The 25,482-nt window shown below is 43.5% G+C and overlaps 1 protein-coding gene across 3 annotated transcripts in view; it reads right to left on the minus strand.

The window, feature by feature from the left end:
• Nucleotides 1–5,559: 5,559 nt before the first annotated feature.
• Pcsk5 (proprotein convertase subtilisin/kexin type 5) overlaps nt 5,560–25,482 on the minus strand; it is a 431,011-nt gene continuing 411,088 nt past the window's right edge. For all 3 annotated transcript variants that reach the window (XM_087575048.1, XM_087575031.1, XM_087575011.1), the window contains 5 exons: nt 24,852–25,029; nt 20,555–20,772; nt 12,851–12,951; nt 10,367–10,553; nt 5,560–6,806 (listed from right to left, as the gene is read on the minus strand). In XM_087575048.1, the coding sequence (XP_087431174.1) occupies nt 6,421–6,806; nt 10,367–10,553; nt 12,851–12,951; nt 20,555–20,772; nt 24,852–25,029 (1,070 nt within the window). In that variant the 3' untranslated portion in view covers nt 5,560–6,420. The remainder of the gene's footprint in view (nt 6,807–10,366; nt 10,554–12,850; nt 12,952–20,554; nt 20,773–24,851; nt 25,030–25,482) is intronic.

A 25,482-nucleotide genomic window follows, 5' to 3' on the forward strand; every position in this document is an offset into this window, starting at 1 on the left:
ATACAGAACAGACTAGGAGTACCGGATCTGGCAGGAAGGGATAAGCCCCTAGCCCCCGACATTCAGGACGTCCCAGCCCGCATGTACTCTTTTACCATGTTACAACCTCATTCGAATATGATGCAAACCTGCCAATGTGTGTAGCTATACCTTATTACCTCATCATGTGAAATAACCAATCATATGTGAACATGTCTATATGCCTCGTTTAAATCCACCAATCCCCGTAACTATGCATCTGCTTCTGTACGCCCGCTTCTGCTTCCCCAAACCCTATAAAAACCCCATGCTGGAGCTGCTCGGCACGAAAGTCCTCCGAAGAGACTGTGTGCTCTCAGGTACCTGTATTTTCCAATAAACCCTCTTGCTGATTGCATCCGAGTGGCCTCGGCTCGGTCATTGGGCGCTTGGGATCTCCTCCTGAGGGAAAGGTCCTCTCCGGAGGTCTTTCAATCCCCAGAATCCGCCTGGTTTAATGGGAAGACTGACTCCTTTAAATTGTCCTCTGACTTCTACAGGTATGGCTTGGCACACATATACAATAAGTTATGTAAAAGTGTGCCTGTATTCCATGTATTGAGAGGAAGGGGATATATACTGGATAGGCTCTGTACTTCTCTGTTCCCCTAAGCTAACAATGGATGCCAAAGAATTAACATTTTCACAGTTGGCAGTGGGAAAAGCTGAATGCAGCTCTGGTGCCAAACAGAGGAGGAACTGGCCACCTAGACAGAGACTGCTCCCTGCTCTGGAAACTTAATAACATGTACTTATTCCTGGCTTTTGTCTCATCATTTCTATAAAACTGTAAGCCTGCTACAGAAAGAGAGAAACCAGGAGCCTGTTTCTTCCAGGTTTGACCAAACAGTAAACAGACCCATTTCTATTTTTCAAATAGCTTCCTAATTGCTTTTAAGATTCAAAGAGTTTTTGGTTATGTGGCCTCCTGTAACCCCAGGGCTGTAGGCATGAAGGAAACAGACTCATCCCTCTGCTCATGACACCACAGCTGTGTGGCTTTTTTTCTTTGCTGCCTGTATTTGAAAATGACACAAGGATAGCTCACTAGCTAGAAAGACCCAAACCCCAGAGGAATCCTCAGACTTGCCTCTTATTCACCCATTCCCAGAGAACCTTGGCAAATTGTCTTGGTTTGTTGTGTCATGATCAAATAAGGTCTAGCCACATTGGGCATGCATCAATGGGGTTCTAATGTTTCCCTTCTAGTTATGTTCCAAATACAAACTAAACATGACTACTACTTATTTAAATATCTAAATTTGGCCCAGCAGCTATGTAATATCCTGAAGAAGTTTCTTTTTTCACGAATTTGAAATAGCGCATGACTTTGTGTCTGTCAGAAGTGTGTTTTGAGGACTTCCATCAGCAGTTACTTTTTCCCTTGGGATGGAACTTCTACTTCACATGTGGAAATTATTTAAGGTTTAGTTTTGATTTTAATTGTGCACAAGCATATATTTGTTCACGTGAGTGCTGACAGGTGAGAGGGATTAGAATCCTCTGGAATTGGAGGGTAGAGGTGATTTTGAGCTGCCTGACAGGGGTGCTAATAATCAAACTCAGGTCCTCTGCATGAGCAGTACATGCTCTTAACCGCTGAGCCACCTCTCCAGGTCTCATTTAGAAATTTATAATTCTTCAGATTTCCTCCCACCCCCATGTAAAACTTCTCATGGATGCTTTTGTTTTGTTTCTAGTTCTTCTATAGCCTTATATGCTAGAATTATAAGTGTGTACCACCACACCCTGCAAATCTTGTCTATGTAAAATTCAGTTCTAAGCTTGGGCATGATCACGAGTTTGCCCCTGGTGTGGTCTACATAGTAAGAATCTGTCTCAGAAACAAACAAAACAGGGCACTGGAGAAATGGCTCAGTGGTCAAGAGTATTTAGTGCTCTTGTAGAGGTCACATGGCCAGTGAATTGCCTGTAACTCTAGCTTCAGGGGAGTTGGCAACCTTTTCTGGCTTCTGGGGCACTCCAGACATATGGTGCTTTCCAGAAGATATATATGCACTAACCAAAACGGAAAAAAATCAATTTATGAATTAATGTTCCCCGAAAAAGTGCCTATATTGAAGATTCTACAGACCAATTAGCACTTCCTGACCATGAAGGGTTGCAATGATGTGGGCTGGGAGCCAAACTTGAATGTTGGACTTTAGTCCTTTAGTAGACAGTTATCACACACCTCTGTGGCTGACCAGACATCCCTTTGGACTATCAGGTAAAACCTTTGTATCATACAGAAGATTTTGAGCTTGCACAAGCTAAGAATGACGTCAGATAACATCTGAAACAGTTTCTCCATGTATCGGTGGTGGCATTATTAAAAGTAGGCATTAACTTATACAACGCTTTTTGTTCTGTGCCTATAGAAATGCATATAGTGTTTCTATAGCAGGATATGCCATTCCAGGGAATCTAAATTTGTATCTCTGGGTCATGGTCATTCATATTTGGTTCACGATAAATTATTTCTTATTCTTTTTATGGTAAAAACTAGGCTTTACATTAACAATTTCTGCAAATTGTTGGGGTTTTTTTGTTTGTTTGATTTTTTTTTAAAACAGTGTCTTAATCTGTAGTCTATGCTGTCTAGGGACTTAACATGTTATCCAGTTTGGCCTCTCAAACTCATGAGTTCTTCTGAGTTCAACTGATTTCAACTGTAAGCCAGCATCCTTAACTATAAAGTGTCCCTGATTACACACACACACACACACACACACACACACACACACACACACACACACACACACACACACACAGAGAGAGAGAGAGAGAGAGAGAGAGAGAGAGAGAGAGAGAGAGAGAGAGTTGGGCACTGTGTCCTAGATTCTGGAAAAAGACAGTAGCCACCAGAGCGAGTGACCGGATTTTGCATACACACAGGTAATCAAACAGGATCGCAAGGTAAGGTGAAGAAACTATGTACATACAGAGTATCTACATAGAAGACCCATGAGGCCATGACCTAGGAAGACCTCCCAGGAGGGATGATAGGAAAGCACAACTTTAAAGGATGACTAGAATTTTCCTTCTGGTCAAGGCTGCAAAAACAACTTCCCAGGAGGGTGACCAACACATGCTGAAGGATGTGAGGAACACCATGGTATTCCAAGAGCCCAGAAGCAATTTGGTGCTGTGGGAGTATTAGTGGAGAAGCTGAGAGATCGGGAGGGACCAGGGAAACTGTGGGTGAGGAGTTTAAAGACAAGTTAGGAGCAAGTGCACAGAAACTGAACGTCATTCACATAAGAGCATCCTGAAATCGACCTTGTTGAAATATACGGTCTGTGGTGTTGTTCAGGCTTTCCTGAAGCACTCGATAACACAAGTTGGCTTTGTTCTCATGACAGTCCTCCTATCTCACCATCCTGTGTGCTAGAATTACAAGCACAAGGCACTATGACTAACTTCAAAAATTATTATTGTTGTTGTTGTTATTGGTGGTGGTGGTGGTGTGTGTGCAAAGGTCAGAGACAACTTTACAAAATGCAGTTTTCTCCATTCACCATTGTCAAGCCTGCACAAGAGCTGAGCCATCTCATGGGGTTGGTCTCTGTCTGTCTCTCCTCTTTTCTCCTGACCCGATACTCTATTTCTCTTTTTCAGTTTCCTGAGTGCCGAGATTACAGCCTGCATCAGCCTGTCTACTCCTACATGACTTTTGCTAGCAGGAGTGAGGAAGAACATGGAGAAAGATTGGAATTCAGTAACACTAGGGATGAGGCAGTGGTAATGGGACTGAAAGAGACTGGACCACTTTATTGGAGAGTGAATTCATCAGTGGTAACACTTGCTCAGCATTGGGTGTAGATACATTAAGCAGACGCAACCCAGATTGCCTACCATTCTGCATGTTATTTGGGACAGCATAATACCATGCCCAGAAAAGTGCTCAGGAATAGTCCCTTAAGTAGCAAGCAGCATTCTTTGCTCTTGATTTCACTTTACTTACAATTTGAAACTCCTTTGGGGGAGCCAGAATCATCTGAGCTTTTCACTCAGTCTCCTGCTGCATTTCTAGTTCTTCACATTTTCAAGTTATTTGCAAGCAAAAAATGGAAAGGTGTTTTCCAACCACATGTTTATCCATTAGGGCAGTGGCTAGCACAGAATTCAAAGGCAATTTGAGAAGAATGCATTGTGACCACAAAGACAGGCTGGATCTTAATCACACACAGGCCACAAGGTGTCTTTCTTTGTGGTTCACAAAGAGAAACAACACTATTTATTTTATTTTATTTTATTTTTTTTGTATTTCAAGAGTGCACATACTTGTCAGCACAGATATTTTTCTTGGGAAAATGGTTTTGTAGGCTACTGAGAGCAGCTCAGCCTGCGTCTACTTTCTCAAGAGAGACGAATGACATGTGCAATCAGAATTGCTTGTTTCTCTAGTTGGACTCTGGAATTACATAGCAAGGGATGGACTCTTCCATTGATCTGAAGGTGATCCTTTAAAGCTGCCTTAATGGTTGAAAAGAGACCAATCAAAAGGATTCTGGAGAGATCATTTTAAATGATCAAAAATTTGGGAACTTCAGCCTAAGTGTACGTGATTCACATGATGTGTGAAGAGTTTGATGCCACCTGTTGCTTGATTCGGGGACCCCTTATTTTTAACGGCCACCAAGAGGATGTTATTTCATGACATGTGACAATGACTTGAAACTCAGGTGTTAGTGTCCATAAGAAAAGTGTTACTGGAGCTCAGTTTACACGTTAATTTTGTACTGGTCTCATGAATGCTCCCATGGCAGGTCCAAGCAATCCTGACAAAGGCCTTTTAGCTCAGAAAGTCTGAAAAGAAACCTGGATGTTGGCCGCAAGTCTTTAGTGGTCTGTGTCCCAAGGGCTTTTCTCTCAAGAGACAAACATTAGCACTGGAATTTCCAGTAAGTGTTATTTACATTCACAGATGTTACTATAGGATGTAGGATAACTGTCAGAATAAATAATAGTTCTATTGTATTTAGGATGCCTGCTTTCACACTGTCAGTGAAGCACAGTTATTAAGAGTACACGCTTTAAGGTCGTTCTTAGTCCTTGAATCTTGATCAGTTGTCTGCGACCTTGAGCTAAGTGGCTTAGACTTTTTTTGAAGTGTCAGATTTTCTACGAAAATAAGGGATGGATGGTAACATTTGGTAGATTTGTTAAGTAGGACGTGAGTGAGGCATGCTAATTAGCCTAGTGCCTGGTGTGCGGTAGGTGTGGGATTCATTGGGTTATGATTGTCATCAACCGATGATGTCACCGTCACTTTTTGGAGCTTGTGTCATTTTGCACTCAGTGCCCTCACTAGGAACTACTATTTTCAGAAAAAGTGTTCACACAGTTTTCCACTCTGTGGAAGAAAAGTTGAGGAAGCCTCGGAACAAAACGGATTGCAGGAGTGAAAAGATCTGTGTGCACATCTTAGAATGTTTGTGCAGATGGGAATTGTTTTTAAGGTTAGGCTCTGGCTCACCTTTTCTTATGGAGGGTCCAAGCTTCTGTGATGACTCATTGATGACAGCTTTGGTCTGATTTAGCAGCTGAAGTCTTTATTTAATTTTTGAGAGTGAGTGAAATTTTTTTGTCTTTTGGGTTAGGTTACTATTACAATTTTTCTTTTATTATTTCCTACCAAAGAAGCTCTTAGAAAATCACAAGGGGGAGAGTTTTGGAAGCAATTTCCTTCCTTCTGGCCCTGGTGCTGCCTTCCCTCTATCTGAGCTTTCCTCGGCTCTTGGATCATTATGGTTCTGGGTTCCTGCGAAGGAGGAGCCCGGGCCCAGGGAGTCTGTGGTCTGTCAGCTATGAGGCTGTGTCAGCTATGAGGCTGCTAATCCTCTCACTTTAGATGTGCTCTAAGCAGTCAAGGAGAGCTGGATGCTTTTCAGGAGCACTGTTAAAGAAACTACAAGTCCCTTTTCTTCGTCTTCACGGATTTTTTAAAAAACACAATTGAAAGGGGACAGATCTCCCACCCCAGCCCCAACAATTCCCATCTCCCCTCTATTTAGTCAAATATCAGAATTCCAGAAGGTAGTAGCAGTTGTGGGGGGGTCTCCAAGTACAGTTTGAAAGCAGAATCCTTACGGTCTTCTCCATCCACTTTAAAAATCACCTTAGAATGTTCAACAGATCTCATTTCTTTCCGCCTCCTGCTTTTAATGTCTTGACATACTATGGAGGAAAATGCCTTCGAATTCTCCCCTTGCAGGATCTGTTCATTGCACTCAGCTAATCAAAAGCAGCACAGCAGACTCCAGCATCCTTACATATTCAGGTTGGATGCAAGGTAAGGACAAAACAAACACTCTCGGACCTCAGCCAATGTATTGGTAGCTCCCAGCAGGGTTGAGAGCTCTGAGGATCAGGAAGGGGTGGGGGGCGGGGGACTGTTTACTGGTAAGAGTAGCTCTCATCATCGTACTCCAACTCATCATCTTCTGCCTCATCCAGCAGCCCGTACTTGAACTTCCGGTAAACAGTGCCATCTTGGCCCATATAGACGATGTCATCCTCATCATCTTCATCGTAGTCTCGGTCCCTGTACTCAATCACCTGGTCCTCGTCGAGATAGCTGCTCCTGTAGGAGGAGTATGACACGGTGGGTTCTGCCAGCTTTTCGTAGCGCCCCTTTGCCACAGGTTGGCTTCGGGACTTCCGCCACACGACCACAGCAGCCCCCAACAGCAGCAGCAGCATGGCGCCTGAGGTCACCAGCAGAGCAGTCTTGGTGTGCTCATGGAACACAGTGTCGTCGCTGGCTGGAAGGATGCACTCATCTGATGGAAGGCCATCCCAGAGGAAGCAGCAAAGGGGAAAAAAGAAACAAAATTGGGGAAATCAAACTGTGAAGTAAGTGACTCTTTACATCTAAAATGGTAGAATCATTTGTTTTTCATTTTCTTAGTAGGCAACTGCCTTACAAAAACTTAGTACGTATCCCCACGAAGTCCTAGTCCACGTCTGATCAACCAATGCTCCTAGAATGCTAAGTTTAAAATCGAGAAGGGACCCCAGATCTCTGTTTCCTGGACCAGTCTCTAAAGATCCAAACTTCTCAGTGATTCTTCGATTCCTGAGAAAAGGGTTTTTGTTTTTTTGTTTTTCCTTTAGCTATCACTAAACAAGAACTCTGATTTTTTTTTTTTTTTGCCCTAAAATGGAATTAACTCTCTAACTACCTTTTAGACTGGCCCAACATGACTCTCCCACCCTTCAAGAACCAGAAAGCATAATTTATAAAGCCCACAGACTCTTAGTCATTTGTGGCCTTGGAAAACTTTGGAACTAATTTGTTGTGGTAGATGAGAACTGGTTTACAAAACAACTGGATTTTCCAACCTATTAACTTCAAATTCAGGTGGGATTCTGGAACCAAGTTCTCTGATCACTGTGTTTGGTTTTCTTGGACATTCTTGGTACTCCCAAGGGGGAATATTTACTCTATTATCTTAACATCCTGACTACCATCTTAAATGACAAGGGATTTATAGCATAATTGAAAAAATTGAATCCCAGAATCCTGCCCTTTCTTAATCAAAGCTTACACACACACACACACACACACACACACACACACACACACTCAGAACCAGACAGGACCAAAAAATAATTCACCACAGAAAAAAGAGTTATATTCATTCATTCATTCATTCACTCACTCATTCAGTATGACTTGAGTAGCTTAACTAATTTTATTTCCCTTTCTTTTGTAGTCTACCATATAGTAGGGAAAAGCGGGTATGAAACAGCTCAGTTGGTTGTAGAAATTTTAATACGTGGTAGTCTCTTCCTCACCTGCCCCTCCATTCCCCGCTTTCTCTCACATTCTCTACCCCTCCTCAGGAACCTTGCAACCATTTCTGCAACTGAGTAACCCAGTGACTGATACCACCCACCATGCCATCCCTGATGTTTAATGGGGTTTCTATTTTATTCTAACAGGATTTGCTCATCAAGCAAAACTGTTTCCTCTAAAGTAGCAGTATTATCCTTATTGTATTTAACATTACCTCTGTTAACACATTGTCCTCTGGAGGAAGTAGGGTCATACTAGAGGGGCAGATTAGTAATCTGTCCGTGGAATGTGGTTCCTGAGGCAGGAGGATCTATCCTGGACCTTTGGAGGATGTTTTCTTTTCAGGGTGCTGGGTGCACTCATATTTTACTATCTTTGGTATTAGGTCACTGGCCCGGGGCCAGCCTCTACCACTTGGTTTCTCTGTAGGAGGAAGCTGTCTCAGTAACAAAGGTACAATTAAGCTTGAATATCTAGGCTCTTTATTTCTTCTCATATATATATATATATATATATATATATATATATTATAGTAACTTTCTACCATGGACTTCATCCTCAGCTCAAGAAGATTTCCTTCCTCCCTCCCTCCTTCCCTCCCTCCCTCCCTCCTTTCTTTCTTTCTTTCTTTCTTTCTTTCTTTCTTTCTTTCTTTCTTTCTTTCTTTCATTCTTTGTAGGGTTGCCCAAGATAGTTTTTAGAAAACAGGAAAAATGATTAAGTTCTTTCTTAGAACAAACATCCAGAAACTGCTCTCAAGAAGTCTCTGGTTCGGGTTTCATTTAAACACATTGATGTAATGAGGGCTGTTGCTCTCTGCTCTGCATCAGACTCTGCAGGGAAGTGTAGATGAGGATCTGGAGAAACCAGTTGCTCTTGGTGTGTAGGAAAGCTGAGGAAGAAGAGGATTAGTTCTCGGAAAGGTGATCCCTGTAAACTAAGTGAAAGGCTGAAATAAAGAGTTAAATCCATGGCTGATATTAGTTATGACCCTCAGATTTACTTTATTTACAAATGGACAAACATAATGTTTATTGGTTTTGGTGGTGCATGATACATCTGACTCCCATGGAAGAGGTCTATTTCTGGAGGAAAAATGTATTTTAAGAGTATGTTTTCCACACAGAAAGGATCACTCCATTCAGAAACCTTAAGTTTTATTTTGTTTGAAGATTTACTCACTTTTATTTTTCATGTGTAAGAACTGCTTACATTGGTGGTTCAGTGGTAGAATTTTGCAGGGTACATGTGTATAGGAGTGTTTTCCCTACATGCATGTATGTGTCCTCCATGGGTGTCTAGTGCCTCAGGGAACCAGAGTCTCCTAAAACTGGAGTTCCACACACAGCAAGCAGCCACATGGATGCTCTTAAAACCTGAGCCATCTCCAGGCCCTCAGCTCTTTCTAACTTTTAATATACATGGATGGAGTTGGAGGATAATTGAAGACTTGGAATTGGTAAAGTCGTTTCATTTATTCAGTAATATCTTATTTCTAAAATGCTTCAAATCTCTAATGAAATGGCTAGATTTGAGCTAGATTAGAATGAGTTTCAGCAGAACCAAGATAACCAATTTCTTTCCCCCTTCCCCTTAGGAGCAAAGATAAAAAAGAAACAAAATATGTTTATAAAGATCAAATTCTAGACTTTGTTAAGATGGGGGCAGCATAACTGTGGAATAATAAGAAGCTTTGGGGCTTTGTAGTCTAGCGGGCCCATACTCAGAGTCCAGTTGAGCATCTGCGGTGTGCACGTGGGTATGTGATTTTTCTTAAAAATATGAAGTCTAGTCTCAAAACATTGAGGTAGCTCTGGATGGTCTCTTTCAATTTAGCTGAGAGTGGCTCTAAACTCTTGATCTTTCTACCTCTACCTCCTAAGTGTTTAGGTTATACACAGGTACCATTAAGCCTGGCTCCAGACGAGCCTCTTTCCTATTGCTGTGAATCCAACCTTTGGTCCTCTGTCTTGTTGTTGCTAAAGTGGGGCTTGATTGATTAGGCTTTGAACCTGAGATATCTCCCCAAAGACTTGGGGCCTTGGTTGCTAGTTGATGAATTTATGGGGAGTGACAGATCCTGAGGATTCGACCTATTCAACAGGTAAATCTGTTGATGGATGTATAATGAGATGACATTACTTGGAGGTGGTGAAAAATGGCTTCTAGTTGGAAGAAATGGGTTACTGGGGCAAGACGGGTTTTCTCAAACGACTCTGCTTCCTGACTGCCACGTGGTGAGCTGCGATGCTCTACCACATGCTTTCTGCCATGAGGCTGAGCAGCTCACCGTTGCCTAGAAACGACATTACTAAGTGACCATGAACTTAAATCTCCGATATCGCGAGCCAAAATAGACCCTCCTTTAAATAGTTCTCCTCAGGTATCTGTCACAGTGATGACAACAAACCCAATTTGTGAACCAGGAGGTTTCAAGTAGGTAGGCCCACAGCAGGTGCTTTGTGAATCATTCACACTCCTCCCACTTTGCCCGTCAGCTTTCTGAGCCATTTTCCCGGAGGCTGCCCCGCCTGCCCTCACCTGTGGAACTCTGGCAGTCACAGCAGTCCTGGGATCTGTGGGGGTGGGAAGCATTGCAGCAACGGAGGCAGCGGCTGTCATCCATTTGCAGCAGCAGGCCAGCTGAGCACCCAGTGCAGTTTTTGCTGCCGGGACCCTTGCATTCCATGCAGCTCTCATGGCATTTTTTACAGTTAAAATTTTCTCCCTGTTAAGAACAGGAAAGAGGTGTTTTTTTTTTTTTTTTGTTTTTGTTTTTGTTTTTTTTTTTGGTTCTTTTTTCGGAGCTGGGGACGGAACCCAGGGCCTTGCGCTTCCTAGGTAAGCGCTCTACCACTGAGCTAAATCCCCAGCCCCGAGGTGTTTTTTTTTTTGAGTGCAAAGGTTTTAACTAGGTTCTCACATGGCTGTTTTCTCTTGTCTCTATAAATAGGGAAGAGTGTGATTGATTAATGGTGGCGTGGGTGTTCTAGTCCATTTTATCTGTGCTGGGCAAAAGACCAAACCAACTGTGTACAATTGGAGGAAACCTTAGTTGGACCCTGACCTCTGAGTCAAGCTAGGAATTGTAGTAGGAGAATTACAGGCTTCTGGAGGGTTTTGTAACAATGTAACAAGCTAAAAGGCGGCCTGGTCAAAGACCAGTTGTGTCTAACTTTGCCACACACCTTTGCAGTCTAGACATTTACAAATCCTGCACTTTGCAAAAGCAATATTCCAGGCATTGGCTAATTACTAATTCCTTCTCAGAATCTAGATTTGCTAAAGCTGAGGTCACTACTCCCACTTGGCAACGGCAGGAACAGGGAAGAATGGCAGTGGTTCCCTTCTTAGCGTTTTCCAGTTTGATACTTTTCCCAGCACTTTGTATTCGTCAGCACGTAGGTGGCACATTGGTTTCCATTTTTTACTTTTGTGTCTATGTGTAGTTTTTTCTTGTTGTTGGTGTGTGTGTGTATGTATGTATGTATGTATGTATCTATCTATCTATCTATCTATCTATCTATCTATCTATCTATCTATCATCTATCATCTATCTACCTAGGGTCTTCCCTTGTAGCCTGGGCTGGCTTCAAATGCATGATCCTCCTGCCCCTGTGCTCAGCCTCCTGAATGCTGGGATTCAATATCTACTTTGCCTGAGGCTAGTGCTGTGCTTTTTTTTGGCCCTTACTCTTTCATATTTGTTACCTGCTTGACTTCTATGGTTCCTAGATCCTTGTGCCCAGACTCAGAATATAATTGTTGGTTATAACTTAGACAATTAAAACTCATTGGAAGAGGGTTCAAAGTCCATGGCAACAACTCTCTCCTTCAATGCTAGAAATATGGGTTAGGGAAAGACACCCCATTTGAACAACAACAGCAGCAACAACAATAGTATTGGTGTGTGTGTATGTGTGTGTATACAAATGCTTATGTAGGCATGCTTGCAGAGGTCAGAGGATAACTTTAGGAGCTGTTTCTCTCCTTCCACCATGATGTTTGAGGATTACACTCAAGTTGCTCACGCAGCAAGCACTTTTACCTACTGAACCATGTTAGTGGCCCAGAAGATACTGTTTTCCTGTACATCTGTAACTTCAGCGGAACGGGTGAGGAGATGCTCAGTGACAGAGCACTTGCCATGTGTGTGCCATGTGTGTTCCATGTGTATGTCATGTGTGTGCCAGGCACCGGCACCACTGAAAATAAATACAGAGAAAGAACAGAAAAAGAGGAGTTGCCTTTCTTGAAGCATTTGGGAGTATCTATGATGCCGATAGAGTGTTTCCAGATGTTCTTCTCAAATCTTCTGGGTGCGGTTCTACCTATGCTCCTATGTGATCATCAGTAAATTCTTTTTTTTTTTTTCTTTTTCCCCTGGAGCTGAGGATCGAACCCAGGGCCTTGTGCTTGCTAGGCAAGCACTCTACCACTGAGCTAAATCCCCAACCCCATCAGTAAATTCTTTAACTTCTTGGAGCCTGCTTCTCTGAACTTTAATTTCCATGTCAGAATTCAAATGTGCTGATCTATTTTGGTTTCACCATTGATGTATTTTCTTAGGGTTTCAAGTCCAGAAACAACCAAGAAGTGAATGGACTCAGGAAATCGGTGGCTCCCAGGAAACTGGTTAACCTATACTCGCTGCAAGATGTAGAGGAAACAGAAAGGAGGGCCAGCAAGCTTCTGCCTGTGTTCACGTACGTGTCTGACCAGACAGCCAGAAAGAGGAGAGTTTGTGTTTCTGTTGTAATCAGGGACTGAGCTTCCTCTGTGGTCATAGAGAGTGGCTATAGGGCTCGGGTTATCTTAGATCCTTCCAGTTCCCGTGAATCAAGTAGGAGGTGAAGTTTGGTCGCTTGGCCATTTTATGGATGAAAGAGATGGTTCAGTGTTAAATGTATGCTGTGCAGAGCGTAGTGATATGTAGGCCATTTTCACTTCCCAGAAAAACATGTGGGAAATGAACTCCACAAGCGTGGGAATGGGAGAGCATACACCAACCCCAGGTCTCAGTACCTTTCCGTCTCTGTACTCCCCTACGATACATTCTGGGGTGCAAATTCCTTTCAGAAGGTGGTAGCTCCACACACAGGATAAGCAATTCCACGCCTCCTTTCCTGAGAGAGAGAGAGAGAGAGAGAGAGAGAGAGAGTGAGAGAGATCACATTATGAGACAGATTTCAGATTCTAATCTCTGCCTTGATGTCAGAGCACTTGGGAGTAAGGAAAATGTCAAGTAAATTGAAGCTGAAAGGTGACCGAGGATATGACAAGTGTCTACCAGACAAAGCAAAGACTTACGGAATGCAAAGTCTCATCCCGGAGACTCTCAATCTGAACACTGAGAATTTGAGGATGAGAGATTGTGTGTCTCAAAATGATTTCTAGAAAATGAGAGATCACGTGGAATGCTTCTGAAATGGCAGGGGCCAGGGGGTAACCTGTGGTAGACCCCTGCCCAGCATGCACAAGGAAGGCCCTGGGGTTCCGTCTCCAGCTGGAAAAGGAACGTTCATGAAACCTTTCTTTCTTCTCCTATCATCAAACGCTTGTTTCCTTGAGGATTTGAAATCCCCTTCCCCAGATAGTTTGAAATATGCATTATTATATATGTAGCCTCCCTGCTGTGTGGCAGGCTGGCAGACCTGTGTGACTGGAACTAGGGAGTGCTGCCTTTCCAATTTGGCTGAAGCCCAGACCCTGGGTAGTATTCACTGGAGTGTGTCAGCCTTGCTGGAAACCAGTGAGTTTATTTTCATGTTTTCCTTTGCTGTGTTGTAAGCCCTGAACACCTAGGGATCCGGGATCTTTCACAAAGGACTAAGTTCCTGGGTATTTTCTGTTTTTTTCAAGGCTAAGAGACTCTGCCTATTACTGTTTCTAGGCTGGAAAGACAGAGCTTTTTAACATTTCCTTAAAATTCAGAACAGCTCACCATCTGCTTTGTCTTACACTGACCTCACCTATTTTCATCCTTTTTCCCCCAAACCAGCCCTGGGTATTCAACTCATGCAGGGCAGCCCTGGGATTCAGCTGTGAGGTGCAATGGATAGAAAGAGGCATCTTGAGAGAGTTCAGGGTTTATACTGTGCAGGGAGGATAAATCAGAAGGTGAGTGGTTAAAGGAGGGAAACAGCTAACTCCAGAGGCAGCAGCTGCACACACTGGTATAGATTAGGTACGTGCGTGGTCCACCTCCCTGCTACTCAGTGCTTCAGAATGGTATTTCTCTTCCCTCCCTATCCTCCTTCCCTCCCCCTTCCTCTCCCCTTTTTGTCCCCTCCCTGACTTGCCTCCCTTCTCCCTCCTGTTCCCACCCTCTTTTTCTTTTCCCAATGGGTGTCACCCAGGCTGACTTCAACCTTCCATGATCCTCCTGCCTCCACCTTCTAAGTGCTGGAGTTAAAGGTGTGTGCCCCCATGGTCATCAAATTGCTTTCTTCTGAACAACTAAAATTACTGTCTAGTCAAAAGTGGATGAAGCACAGACACGCTGCTCCTTCAGATTGCCAACTTTTTCCAGATTTGTTTCCCATGTCCTCCTTAGCATGGCAGTTAATGTTTCAGAAAAATTTTAACCTTTTTTTCTCTATTTAATTTATAGCCTAAGGTTGGAAGAAATCCCTAACGTTTGTAATCTGTGCATTTCAAAATCAGAGTTAGCCCAAGATCTACCAGGTAGCAAAGGGTACCTGTGGTATTCGAAGGTCAGCAGAAGGGAGGAAAACAGAGGCAGGAAATGGCTAGCAGTGAGCTCCAGGTCCAGTCAGGAAGACAAAGAAGAATCCCAAATGTGGGCTTTCTCCCGATCCACCCAGTGCTGCCAGTCACCCCCGAATCCTGTCTTGGGGATCCTGTGTTGATGAACTTGAGAAAGAAATGCTTGAAGCTGCCTTAATTTGGTAGGAAATCTCAAGTCCAGTAGAGAAGGGTAGAGTTCTTACAGCCATCCTCTGACATCATAAATGATGTCTCCAATCCATACCAAAACGTTCAAATATGGTTTGTGCTTTGTTTTGATGTGCCCATGTTAAGGCACATCAACTTACCTAATGATGGTCCTCCCTTGGCTCACTGTACAACACTAATGGGTAGAAACTAGGGCTGTCAGGCTTAGCAAATGGCAATCCAGTTATTTATTGGCCTCTTATTTTTTACCACAGTTCTGTGTGAATGTGATTAGGTACTTTTAAATTGCTTGCTTCTTTGACTTCCTCTGCTATTAAGATGAACCATAACCTGGAGCTGTGAGTTAAGATCAACGCTTCCTCCTTGCTGGGGTATTTTATTTTATTCTATTTTTTTTTAATTTTATCACAGCAACAGTTTCTGAAAACAAAAACAAGAACGGAAATTACACAAAGTAAACTACCCTCGTTTCCAGGAATCTGGATATCCAAGATGACTGGGTAAGTGTTTGTAAAGTAAATAAACAGGTGAATGGATACCCAGAATTGTAAGGGAACACCGGAGGGAAGGCTGGGGAAGGGCTTTTGAAAAAGCAAGCTGAGTGTAATGGAGCAGAAAGCAGTCCTGGCAGAACCGACTGAAGGAGTCAGTACTCTGGAGAGGCAGGAGGCAGGGTTGGTTCAGATTTAGAATAAGTAACTGGGCTTGCATTTGAAGACGGAGTAAGGGGTAGCAAGGGATGGGGATGGATGTGAGGAACGCCTGTGGAGGGAGAGCCTCAGCGGCAGATATCGAACAGACTAAAACCAGTGCAGGAATGAATGCTATTATCTGCATCCTATTATCTGTCTTGCAGGATCCATCTGACAGCATGGAGGATTGGATGGCCACTAGGTGGCTCATAGCGGGGACAGGAAAGACCACTTAGCTAACTGGTACTAACTGGTGATTCAAGCAGCAAACTGTGAGAGCAGAAACCAAGTTATAATGTCGAGAATGACTAAGAGAGGGGAGGTATTTAAGGTGTCATGACTTAGAGACAAACCGTGGAGACCTAGGGATCAAGAAGAGAAAAGGAGGGGCTGGGGATTTAGCTCAGTGGTAGAGCACTTACCTAGGAAGCGCAAGGCCCTGGGTTCGGTCCCCAGCTCCGAAAAAAAGAACCAAAAAAAAAAAAAAAAAAAAAGAAGAAGAAGAGAAAAGGATAATGCCAGGTTACTGTGCCAGGCAAGGGGAATGCTTAGTAAAGTCGTTCATCAAGGTAAGAAACAGGAAAAGGTGGTCTGAGAAAAGAGTGAGGGTATCTATTGGACATCTAATGTGAGATAATCAGCTAGAAATTCAATGTGTGGAAGAATGGAGTCATTAAAACTATTTATTAGAAGTAGACACATTCATCAAGACAATGATGATAATGACAGGGTATGGTGGCAATCATTTGTAATCTCAGCATTAGGGAGGCTAAGGTAGGAGGATTGTGAGGTCAAGGCAAGCCTGGTCTACACACACACACACACACACACACACACACACACACACACACACACACAGAGTGAGAAACAAAAATACATGCATGCACATGTGCATACACGAACACGCAAAAGTCCCAAACTCAATCAGATTGACCTTTGCTTCGTCCAAGAATATAAATAACTCAAGGCTTTTGAATTAGCAGAGTGAGCTTGGGCCACAGTTTAGTACACAATGTTCTAAGAAAATGTTTACCCTATAATTACACATATACATCTAAAAATTAAATGTAGAGCTGGAGACATGGCTCAGCACTTAAGAACAATGGTTGCTCTTCCAGAGGATGGGGACTTGATTCCCAGCACCCACTTCATTGCTCCCAACCTTCTGTAACTCCAGTTCCTGGGTATCTTATGGCCTCTGTGGGCACAGAATGCACTTTGTGTACTGGCATGCATAGATGCAGGCAAAACATGCATACACATAAAATAAAAATGCATTGCTGAGCATGGTGGTGCACACCTTTAATCCAATTAAGCACCCAGGAGATAGAGGTAGGCGGACCTTTGTGAGTTCAAGGCTGGTTTGATATATATAGTGAGTGAGTTCCAGGCCAGCCAGAGCTACGTATTAAGACCTTGTCTCAAAAATGAATAAAAACCATATGTGAACTCAGGTTCTGATATAGTTTGATATCGAAGCATACTGAGATGGGAATAGAAGTAGCAGAGAAAGCAAGAGAAAGAAATTTGGCTAAACTATCTAGACAAAATTTCTATGACCCAGAAAGCAAACACATCTGAACAGTGTCAGGATCAAGCACTTGTCTGCTCTGGCCAGGACAGGAAGTAGGCAGTTCACAGTGAGAGGACCAGCTACCTGACTGCTCTGACCAGGACAGGAAGTAGGCAGTGGCAGATGTAAGCTCAACTTTTGTTGTTGTTGTTGCTGGTGTTTTTAACCATAACAGAAGCTAAATATTTCCCAAGATACTGGAACCAAAGCCTGGGCTTGGAGTTTAAACAGGAATTAACAGGAGTTAGGGCTCTGCTGTAACAGACAAGCCCTCCGCCATGCCGTTAATTGGTTTGCTGAGATCTGTACTGCCAAGAATGTCACCTCTGGGAAAAATGGACCATCCTAGTCTGGATAGAGTTTCTGGTGGGAGAGATGGGTGGAGTAAATTGAAAAACAGATTTTTAGAAGTATGAATGTATCTTAGTCTACATAGCAAATTCTAGGACATCCAGAGTTACATAGAGAGGTGCAAAAACAAACAAACAAACAAACAAACAAACAAACAAACAAACAAACAAATGCCTCTGAAGGATGAAGGAAGAGACAGAGGAGTAAGAGCCCAAATCTAACTCCCTCATTCACAATGAACTTAAGGTGAGCATTTAAAAGTACACAGATAAAAGAAAGCCAAGAAAACCAAAATGGGCCTGGGGATATAGGTGAGCTCTCAGAGTGATTGCTTAGTGTATGCAAAGCCTGGCTTCAGTCCCCGTCCCCTTCTAAACTGGCTATGGTGGCAGTTGCCTGTAATTCCAGCAATTTGGGAAATAGACACAGGAGAATAAAGCAGTCAAAGCTATCTTTGGCAACATCTCCTTGGGGTCAAGACTGGACAAACAACATTTGGACCTGAGCATTTTTCCAGTTTGGAGAAAAAGGAATCATTTCCCTCCTATACATTCATTTCTTATTCAACACTTAGGAGAGTACTTATCAAGCGTTGCAGTAAAAAGTGGGAGCAGAACTAGAAAGGAGCATTATAGAACCCTGGTAATCCTTGCTCTTGTTGGAGGGGCTCTTGTTGGAGAGATGGACATATTTAATTAAAACATAATGTATGGCTGGAAATATAGCCCTGTGGAATGGGTATGTATGTGTTCTTACCTAGCTTATGTAAGACCCTAAATTTGATAAGCAGCACCCAAAAATGTCACATAAAATGCTTCACTGAAACACTAAATTACAGAACTGGGATGGGGGAAGAAACCTTCCAGAAGGAAGACCAAGACTAACTCTCTAGAGATGATGTTCAAGTTGGGTCTCAGAGTCTCATGGTTTTGTTCTTAAGGAAGGAGAACTACACCGCAGGATCTTGTGAGAGAGTTGCATATTAGGTGGCTGCTGAGTGGTTCTGTGTACTTGTGGGTGGTTCTTGACTCTAGAATATGTGGAATAAAAATTAAGATTGAAGATAAAGTGATCTGAATAGGGAAACGTTTGAATCACCTGTTTTGTTTGCTTATTTTATTTAGACTAGTTATGTTTGGCTTTACCTTTGGACTCTGGGCTACCTAGTCTCTGATATTTTTTTGGGGGGGGTGGGGTACCTAAGTGGTGTCAGGTCTGGGTTCTGTCTCGTGGAGTGGGTCTTAAGTCAAACCAGACTTTGGTTGGCTACTCTCACAGGTTCTGTGCCACCATTGTCCTAGCATATCTGCAGGCAGGACACATTGTAGGTCAAAGATTTTGTGGCTGAGTTGGTATTTGTGGTTCTCTTTTGGTAGCCTCCAGAGTACCTTCTCACACCAAAGAGACTAGAACATAGGTGGGAAGGCTACGTGTAGGTACCAGCTTTACTTCTCAATGACTTGTGCAGATGTTGTCTTCAGTAATGGGGTCTTGCTGTCAGTTTGGGGAGAGCATCCTGTTGTCTTGGCAATAGTCTGGGGCTATTTGGAGATTTCCATGACACTCCCTTGGCCAACAACTCAAATGAACGCAACCCAGTCTTAGTATGAGAAGCCTCATTTGCTGACAATCGGTAACTATTTGGAATTCTGTTTCCCTTATTATTGGGAGACTTCATTAGGATCACCTTCATGTAATTGAGGAAGTTTCCATTGCAGTAGGGTTCCATACCATCCCTCAAATACTTCTGTATTCTACCTGACTGCCCATGAATCCCCTCCCTCGACCTTGTTTCCTCTTCCTTCTTCACCCCCCATCTTTCCGTTCTATCCACTGCCCCCAGTATACCCATAAAATCTGTTCTATTCCTCCCTTCTAATTATCTTTAAAAATGGGAGCTGGGCATGGTGGTCCATTCCAGTAGGCAAAGGCTAAGAGTATAAGGCAGGACCATCATGTGTTTAAGGACAGCCAGGGCTACACCTTTACACAGGTAATATCGCAACATATGGAGGGAGAATATGTTCATTATATATTTGTGTGAAATGTCCTTGTTTTAATAATACAAATTAATGTGAACATTCAATCAACATCCAAAGGACTGTTAGAAATGAAATGTATCCAGAAAGGCTGAGCAAGCCAGGGCTGTTCTGAAAAGGAGAACTAGAATGCGAACTACCATCTTTTACATGGATTCAGTGCGACCATATTTCCTGGCAAGAAGGATACTTAGGAAGGGTCCACAGGTCTGGAAATTCAGCTGTGTTGTAGATAGGTAGGTTCAGTAGGGGGCAGGAGACAGAACAGTGTCAGAGATAACATCGAGGTACCACTCTCGGCAGTGGTTAAACGGTGGGCCCACCGACACTGCTTTTATGATCTTTGGCACAGGCCCACATCTGGAAAACAGTATTGGGACTTGGAAGAGCTTGAGGCAGGTGTCTTAGGAGGGTTTTATTTTATTTTTTATTATTATTTTTTTAACTGATGAACATAAATGGATTTCCCTAGATAGTTGCTAAGTGCAGTGTTACAGTTTGAAATGAAATATTCCCATAGGCTCATGTATTGGGGACTTGGTTTCCAGAGGACAGACTCTGGGTAGGCAATTAGGTCTTGACTTAATCAGTGGATGGATCATAATCTAATGGCGTTCTTTGGAGACGGTGAAAAGTAGGGTCAGTTGGCAGATTGTAGGGTACGTGTGGGCATGCCCGGGAAGTAGGTGTCTGTTTTCCTCCCCCTTCCTCGTCTTCACTGTCTGTCTGTTGTTCCGATTTCACTACTGATCTGTTCTGCTGAATTTCATGATCCTGCTGCCACAATGGGCTCACCCAGGCCCTCAGCAGCACAGCAAGCTAACTGCAGACCAAAGCCTCTGTAGCCATGAGCCAGATTCTCAGGGATTTTTCACAGAGATGAAATCATACAAGTCAGAAGGAAGTTGTGAGTAGGTGGAAAGCACTCCCAGCAGACATAATGCCTCCTGTATCAGCCTCAAAACACAGGAAGCCTGAAAGGTACCAAAGATATTGTAGAAGCAAGTGGGCAGACTGTGTGGATGCTGAAGAGGTTTGAGGGAAAGTTTGGGAAATTGGGGGTGCCCCCAGGAGGAAAGAGGGAAAGAGTGGCAAAATAGAAAGGAAAACTTTTCAAATTTCCATTTTCATACGCATAACACAGGGACATTCTTACCGCTGCACTTGTCACAAGTTGGGTGGCATCTCTCACATGTCTGTGCATGTTGGTCTGCATAGTAGTGCTCGGGACAGGCGAGGTGACACTGTCCCTTGGAGCGTAGGAGAAAGAAAAATGTATCGCAAGACTGGCAGTCTGTGGGCTGTGGACCCCGGCAGGTCTTACAACTCTTGTCACATTTCTCACACCGACCACTGGTGCTTTCTCCATAATATCTGAAAGCAAGAGGGAAGGGAAGGTATATGCAGATGTCCTCTGGAGGCTGGACACCAAAACCCATGTGTGCATGAGTCCCATGTATAAAATGGTACAGTATCAGTACCTTCTCTTTTATGCTTTCAATGATCTCAAATTAGTACTCAATGCAGTATAAATGCTGTGGGAGTAATTGTTATGCTATATTGGCCCAGAAATAATGATAAGGAAAACAACTCTGTGTTCAGCAACAGATGCATTACTTTTGAGTATTTCAAGTCCTAGGTCAGGTATGGAAGTTGTGGATGTGGAGGGCTCTGTTTGAACCAAAGGCTGTGTCAGACAGGTTCATGCACTGGCCTGGCCTCCTCAGTCTCTTCACTCAACCTTACTCATGGAATCATTGCCAACATGCTAATGAATGTAGTGAGTGTGAGCTTGCTTACCTCTACACTGGGCGTCATAACACCCCACCTCCACCTGTGAATATGAAGCTCGCAGCACCTATAACGTTACCATCACACACAGTGGAGGCTCAACAGTCCTTTACCAGCAACGTCACTTCCTCTTCTTCCTTTGACATCTCCACATTTAACTTTAACCTTTGCTGAGTCACACCCTGGATGGAAGACTTCTCCTCTCCCCTCCCCTCCCCTCCCCTCCCCTCCCCTCCCCTCCCCTCTCCTCCCCCCCCTCCCCTCCCCTCCCCTCCTCTCCTCTCTCCTCCCCTTCTGTCCTCTCCTCTCCTCCCCTCCCCTCCTCTCCTCTCCTCTTTTTTCTCCTCCTCCTGTCTTCATCCTTGTGATAATTGTTGTCCTCCTCCTCATCATTATTTTAGAGACCAAATCTCCCATGTACAATCAGACTGGGCTTAAACTCTTGTAGCCCAGGCTGGCCCCAAATTCATAGCATTTATCTTGCCTCTGCCTTTCAAATGCTCTGACTGAAAGCATGTGCCACTACCTCCAACTTGAAAGAGAAAAGTACCTCTGAATGGATCTTCTAATTTCTCAATTTAAAAACATTTTGAAGTATGAGGTCACACGATTCATGATGGCCTTTATAAAATAGATGTCAACTCCTTTGAAAAGATTTTAGGAGGTTCAGTATTCTACCAATAACTATTATTAAGCTCTGCTGTATGCGTGAGGGCATCCTAGGGACTTTGGAAACATTGCATCCCATTGAGCATGGAAATGAGATACCCGAACCTGAAGGTTAGGAGCTTAGGGTCTCTGGTTGCACACTGAGCAGTACCACAAAATGAGCTATGTGTCCTTGGGTGGGTCACTTGTTATCTCTGTGCATCATAGTTCTTATTTGTAACAAGGGGCTGATGCTAGCAGCACAGTTAAACAATAGAAAGTTGTTATTCCAGTGACGAGAACCCTATTAATAATTAGTGTATATTTGTGTTAATTGGGGATTTTAAAATTAACTTTCACAGCATACCCTCTGAGTTTATATTATAATCCCAAATATTATAGATCCAAAGCATGTGGCTTAGAAAATTTAGAGAACTTGCTTAAGGTTAAACAGGAGATGGTGTGAAAAGCCTTATGTGCCAAACAATATAGCACAACAGTGCACTGGCTGAAGACACCTTCCCAATCAGATCAAGGTCTTAGGAAGCAGGCAGAGGTGGGCAGTGTGCTTCACATCTGTACCTCCAGGCATCAGCAGGTCCCAGGGATTAGCCAGGAACCTCAAGGTTTCAGGGTTCCAGTGCAAAAACATCACCCCCAAATCTGTTTATGGTAAATCAACTCAGTAAAGATGAGAAAACTGACAGCATATTTATGTGGTGCTGAGCCTGGTCTCTGGCTCACAATCTGAAACAGTCACTCTATCCCAGTGACCCAGCTTTGGGGCAGTGATCCTCACTTCACTCTCTGTACTTCCGTGGTGAAGAATTACTTCAGTTAGTCAGTAGGATGACCAAGGTATTTGAGAGGCAATGCAGGGAAGAGAAACATAAAGATGTAAAACCGTAGGGTCAAGCAAAAACACATACAGTAGGAAAACACAGGAGGGGTCTTAGAAAACAGGACTGTGGTCCTGTCTCCACAATCTATCAGTAGCTTTATAGCTATGTGACTTCAGGCACATTAGTTAAACTCAGTCTCAGTTTCTTTTCCTGTAAAGTGGAGGGACCAGTGTTCACCCCATGAGATTATTGTAGAATCAAAGCGTTGTACAAAGAAGATGCATTAGTTGAAATGCTTTGCAAGCTGTATTGAAGGTACAAAGGTCCAGTAGGGACCATGGGTGGCAAACATTGATTCGACGCAGGTTTTAAAAATTATCAGAGCATAATGCGAAAATAAAGACAATAAGGAGCTTGCTAGATTATATCAAGATTCCGTGTGGCTGTTCACTATGAGGACTGTTTGTTTTAACATAAGGCTGGACTCTTGTGAGCCCCACAGCCTTGAACAGGACCTTATCAGTAAGCATGGAGGCTTGAGCCTTAAAGAACTTTCCACAAGGTCCAGACCAAACAATTACTTATTGTAGAATGGTACAAAGAATTATATATCTGTCTGTGCAAGGAAAATACATTTAACCAATGTACTTATGTATGTGGAACACTGATTTTACTGAAAGGATCATTCCCCATCTATACTTCACTAATACTCCAGTTCTTCCCTAGTAAAGAGAATGATGGCAGCCAGTGCTCCCCTCCCCCAACTCTTTCCGGTAACTCCTCACAATGTGGGGCATCTTCTTCTTATTGCCATGATCTGCATTGTTTAGCTACAGGACTGCACATTTTTGGCATGTGCTGTAGAGAGTGACCAGCTCTGAGGAAGATGGAGATTCTCCCTGTGGGACCCAAATCTTTTAAGACTCTCCCCCATAGCCCTACCTCTACTCTTGTCTGGTAGGATATTCTTTTTTTTTTCTTTTTCTTTCTTTCTTTTTTTTTCCGGAGCTGGGGACCGAACCCAGGGCCTTGCGTTTGCTAGGCAAGTGCTCTACCACTGAGCTAAATCCCCAACCCCTTGGTAGGATATTCTTATTAATGCTCAAGACCAGTACTTGCCAAAAATCTCTGAAGAGTTCACTCTGTGCTGTGTGTGTAGCACACATGAAAAACAAGAGATGTTTTACTTCCAGGAACTTATTTTCTCGAAACGAGAAGATAGTAGAACAAGGGTAGGTAAGCCCTTGAAGTACAAAGCATGAATTTTAATTCAGCTTATCCAGATGTACATGATGCTTTTGCACTAACTCGTGTGGACTACATGAGTTAGTGAATGAAAGAGATATGCAGAAATGTGAGCCAATCAGCATACAGCCCCGGCATGAAGCAGCATGCAGCCATCACTTAGAGTGAAGGAAGGTACCAACTGGGGTTAAAATGTCCAGGAAAGGTCCTCTCAGGGCCCTGGTTGGGAAAGAGTGGGCAGGAGTGTGGAATGCTGGGGAGGGCGTGGCCCAGTCAACTCTTCTTGCCAGACATACACAGAATAGCTTTTCTTAGCAGAAAAATGAGTCTTTATTACAAAATAATTCCCCCTACTGCTTTTATATTAGCATTGCATTTCAGAGTCAAGGTCGCTTTTAAAGCCATAGCTGTAAATTATGGATGCTGGGCTTGTGGATACCTGGCAGGCTGCGGAGGCCATGGGGTGTAAATGGAGATGGTCACTGCAGTTGTTCCCTTTCAAGATCAGTGTCCCACCTGTACTGCTTAGGTTTTGCATATTAACCCTGAATCCCCAAATCTATGCCACCTCCTAAAACAGAAAAAAAGGGGGGCTGTAAACCTGTACTAATACTTGTGGGTCATGAGCAGAGGAGAAACTCCTCCTCTGCTTGTGGTTACAGATCTGTGGGTTGTCAGTGAGGTCAGGCCCTAAGGATGAACAGTCACTTAGTCTGATGAGACCATACTGTAATCTGATTTAGTGTGTTCTCTCACTGGGGCACATTGTTTTTCTTTGTTCTCTTCCTTGACTGTGGCCTGGCTAATATTTGCTCCCTACTAACAGGTAGGCTTTACAGTGGATCTCCATGTTTTGAGCCCTACTTTCGTCATCAGCAAATAGCTTGCCATCTGGAGTGGCAGGAGGAGAATGTGCTAAACTCTTACCCATCCCTGCATTGCAACAAGCACTCCTTGCCCAGTTGAAACCAGCCAGGTCGGCAGGAGAGGCACTGCATGCTATGTGGTCCTTCGCAGGTCCTGCAAGAGCTGTGGCAGGGCACACACTGGTGGCTGTCCTTGTCAGTGTGGTAGCCTTCTGGGCACTCTTTCACACAGGTCGTGTCTGTGGAAGAAGGAAAAATGAGTATTGACAGCAAGCATGACCTGTGGCTCCCACACCTGCTCTATTCACGGAAGGGGGCATTGCATGCAGAGGGAGAGGAAGTCTCAGAGGCTGGGTGATATCAGTGAAGCTGAGGTCGGCATGGACAGTCCATGACAGGCAGAATGGAAAGTGCAGACTGGTGGCTATGGCAACTGAGGGTTGTTGGGTACCTCTGCTCTAGTTTGCTATCATGGCTATACCACTGACCCCCAACGTTATGGTTTTATAACAGAAACTGTTCACATCACTGTGATAGAGGCCAGAAATCTAAATGGGTACACAGAGATACATTCCTCCTAAGGCTGTTGGGGGTTCTGTTCCTCCCCTATCTACTTTTAGGGGCATCTGTGTTCATGAGCTCCAGAGCCCCTTCTCTTTCAAGGGCAGCATGTCACTCTGATATGGCCAACA

This window comes from Rattus norvegicus, chromosome 1 (assembly GCF_021556685.1).
Source record: "Rattus norvegicus strain SHRSP/BbbUtx chromosome 1, alternate assembly SHRSP_T2T, whole genome shotgun sequence".
Taxonomy (NCBI): Eukaryota; Metazoa; Chordata; class Mammalia; order Rodentia; family Muridae; genus Rattus; species Rattus norvegicus.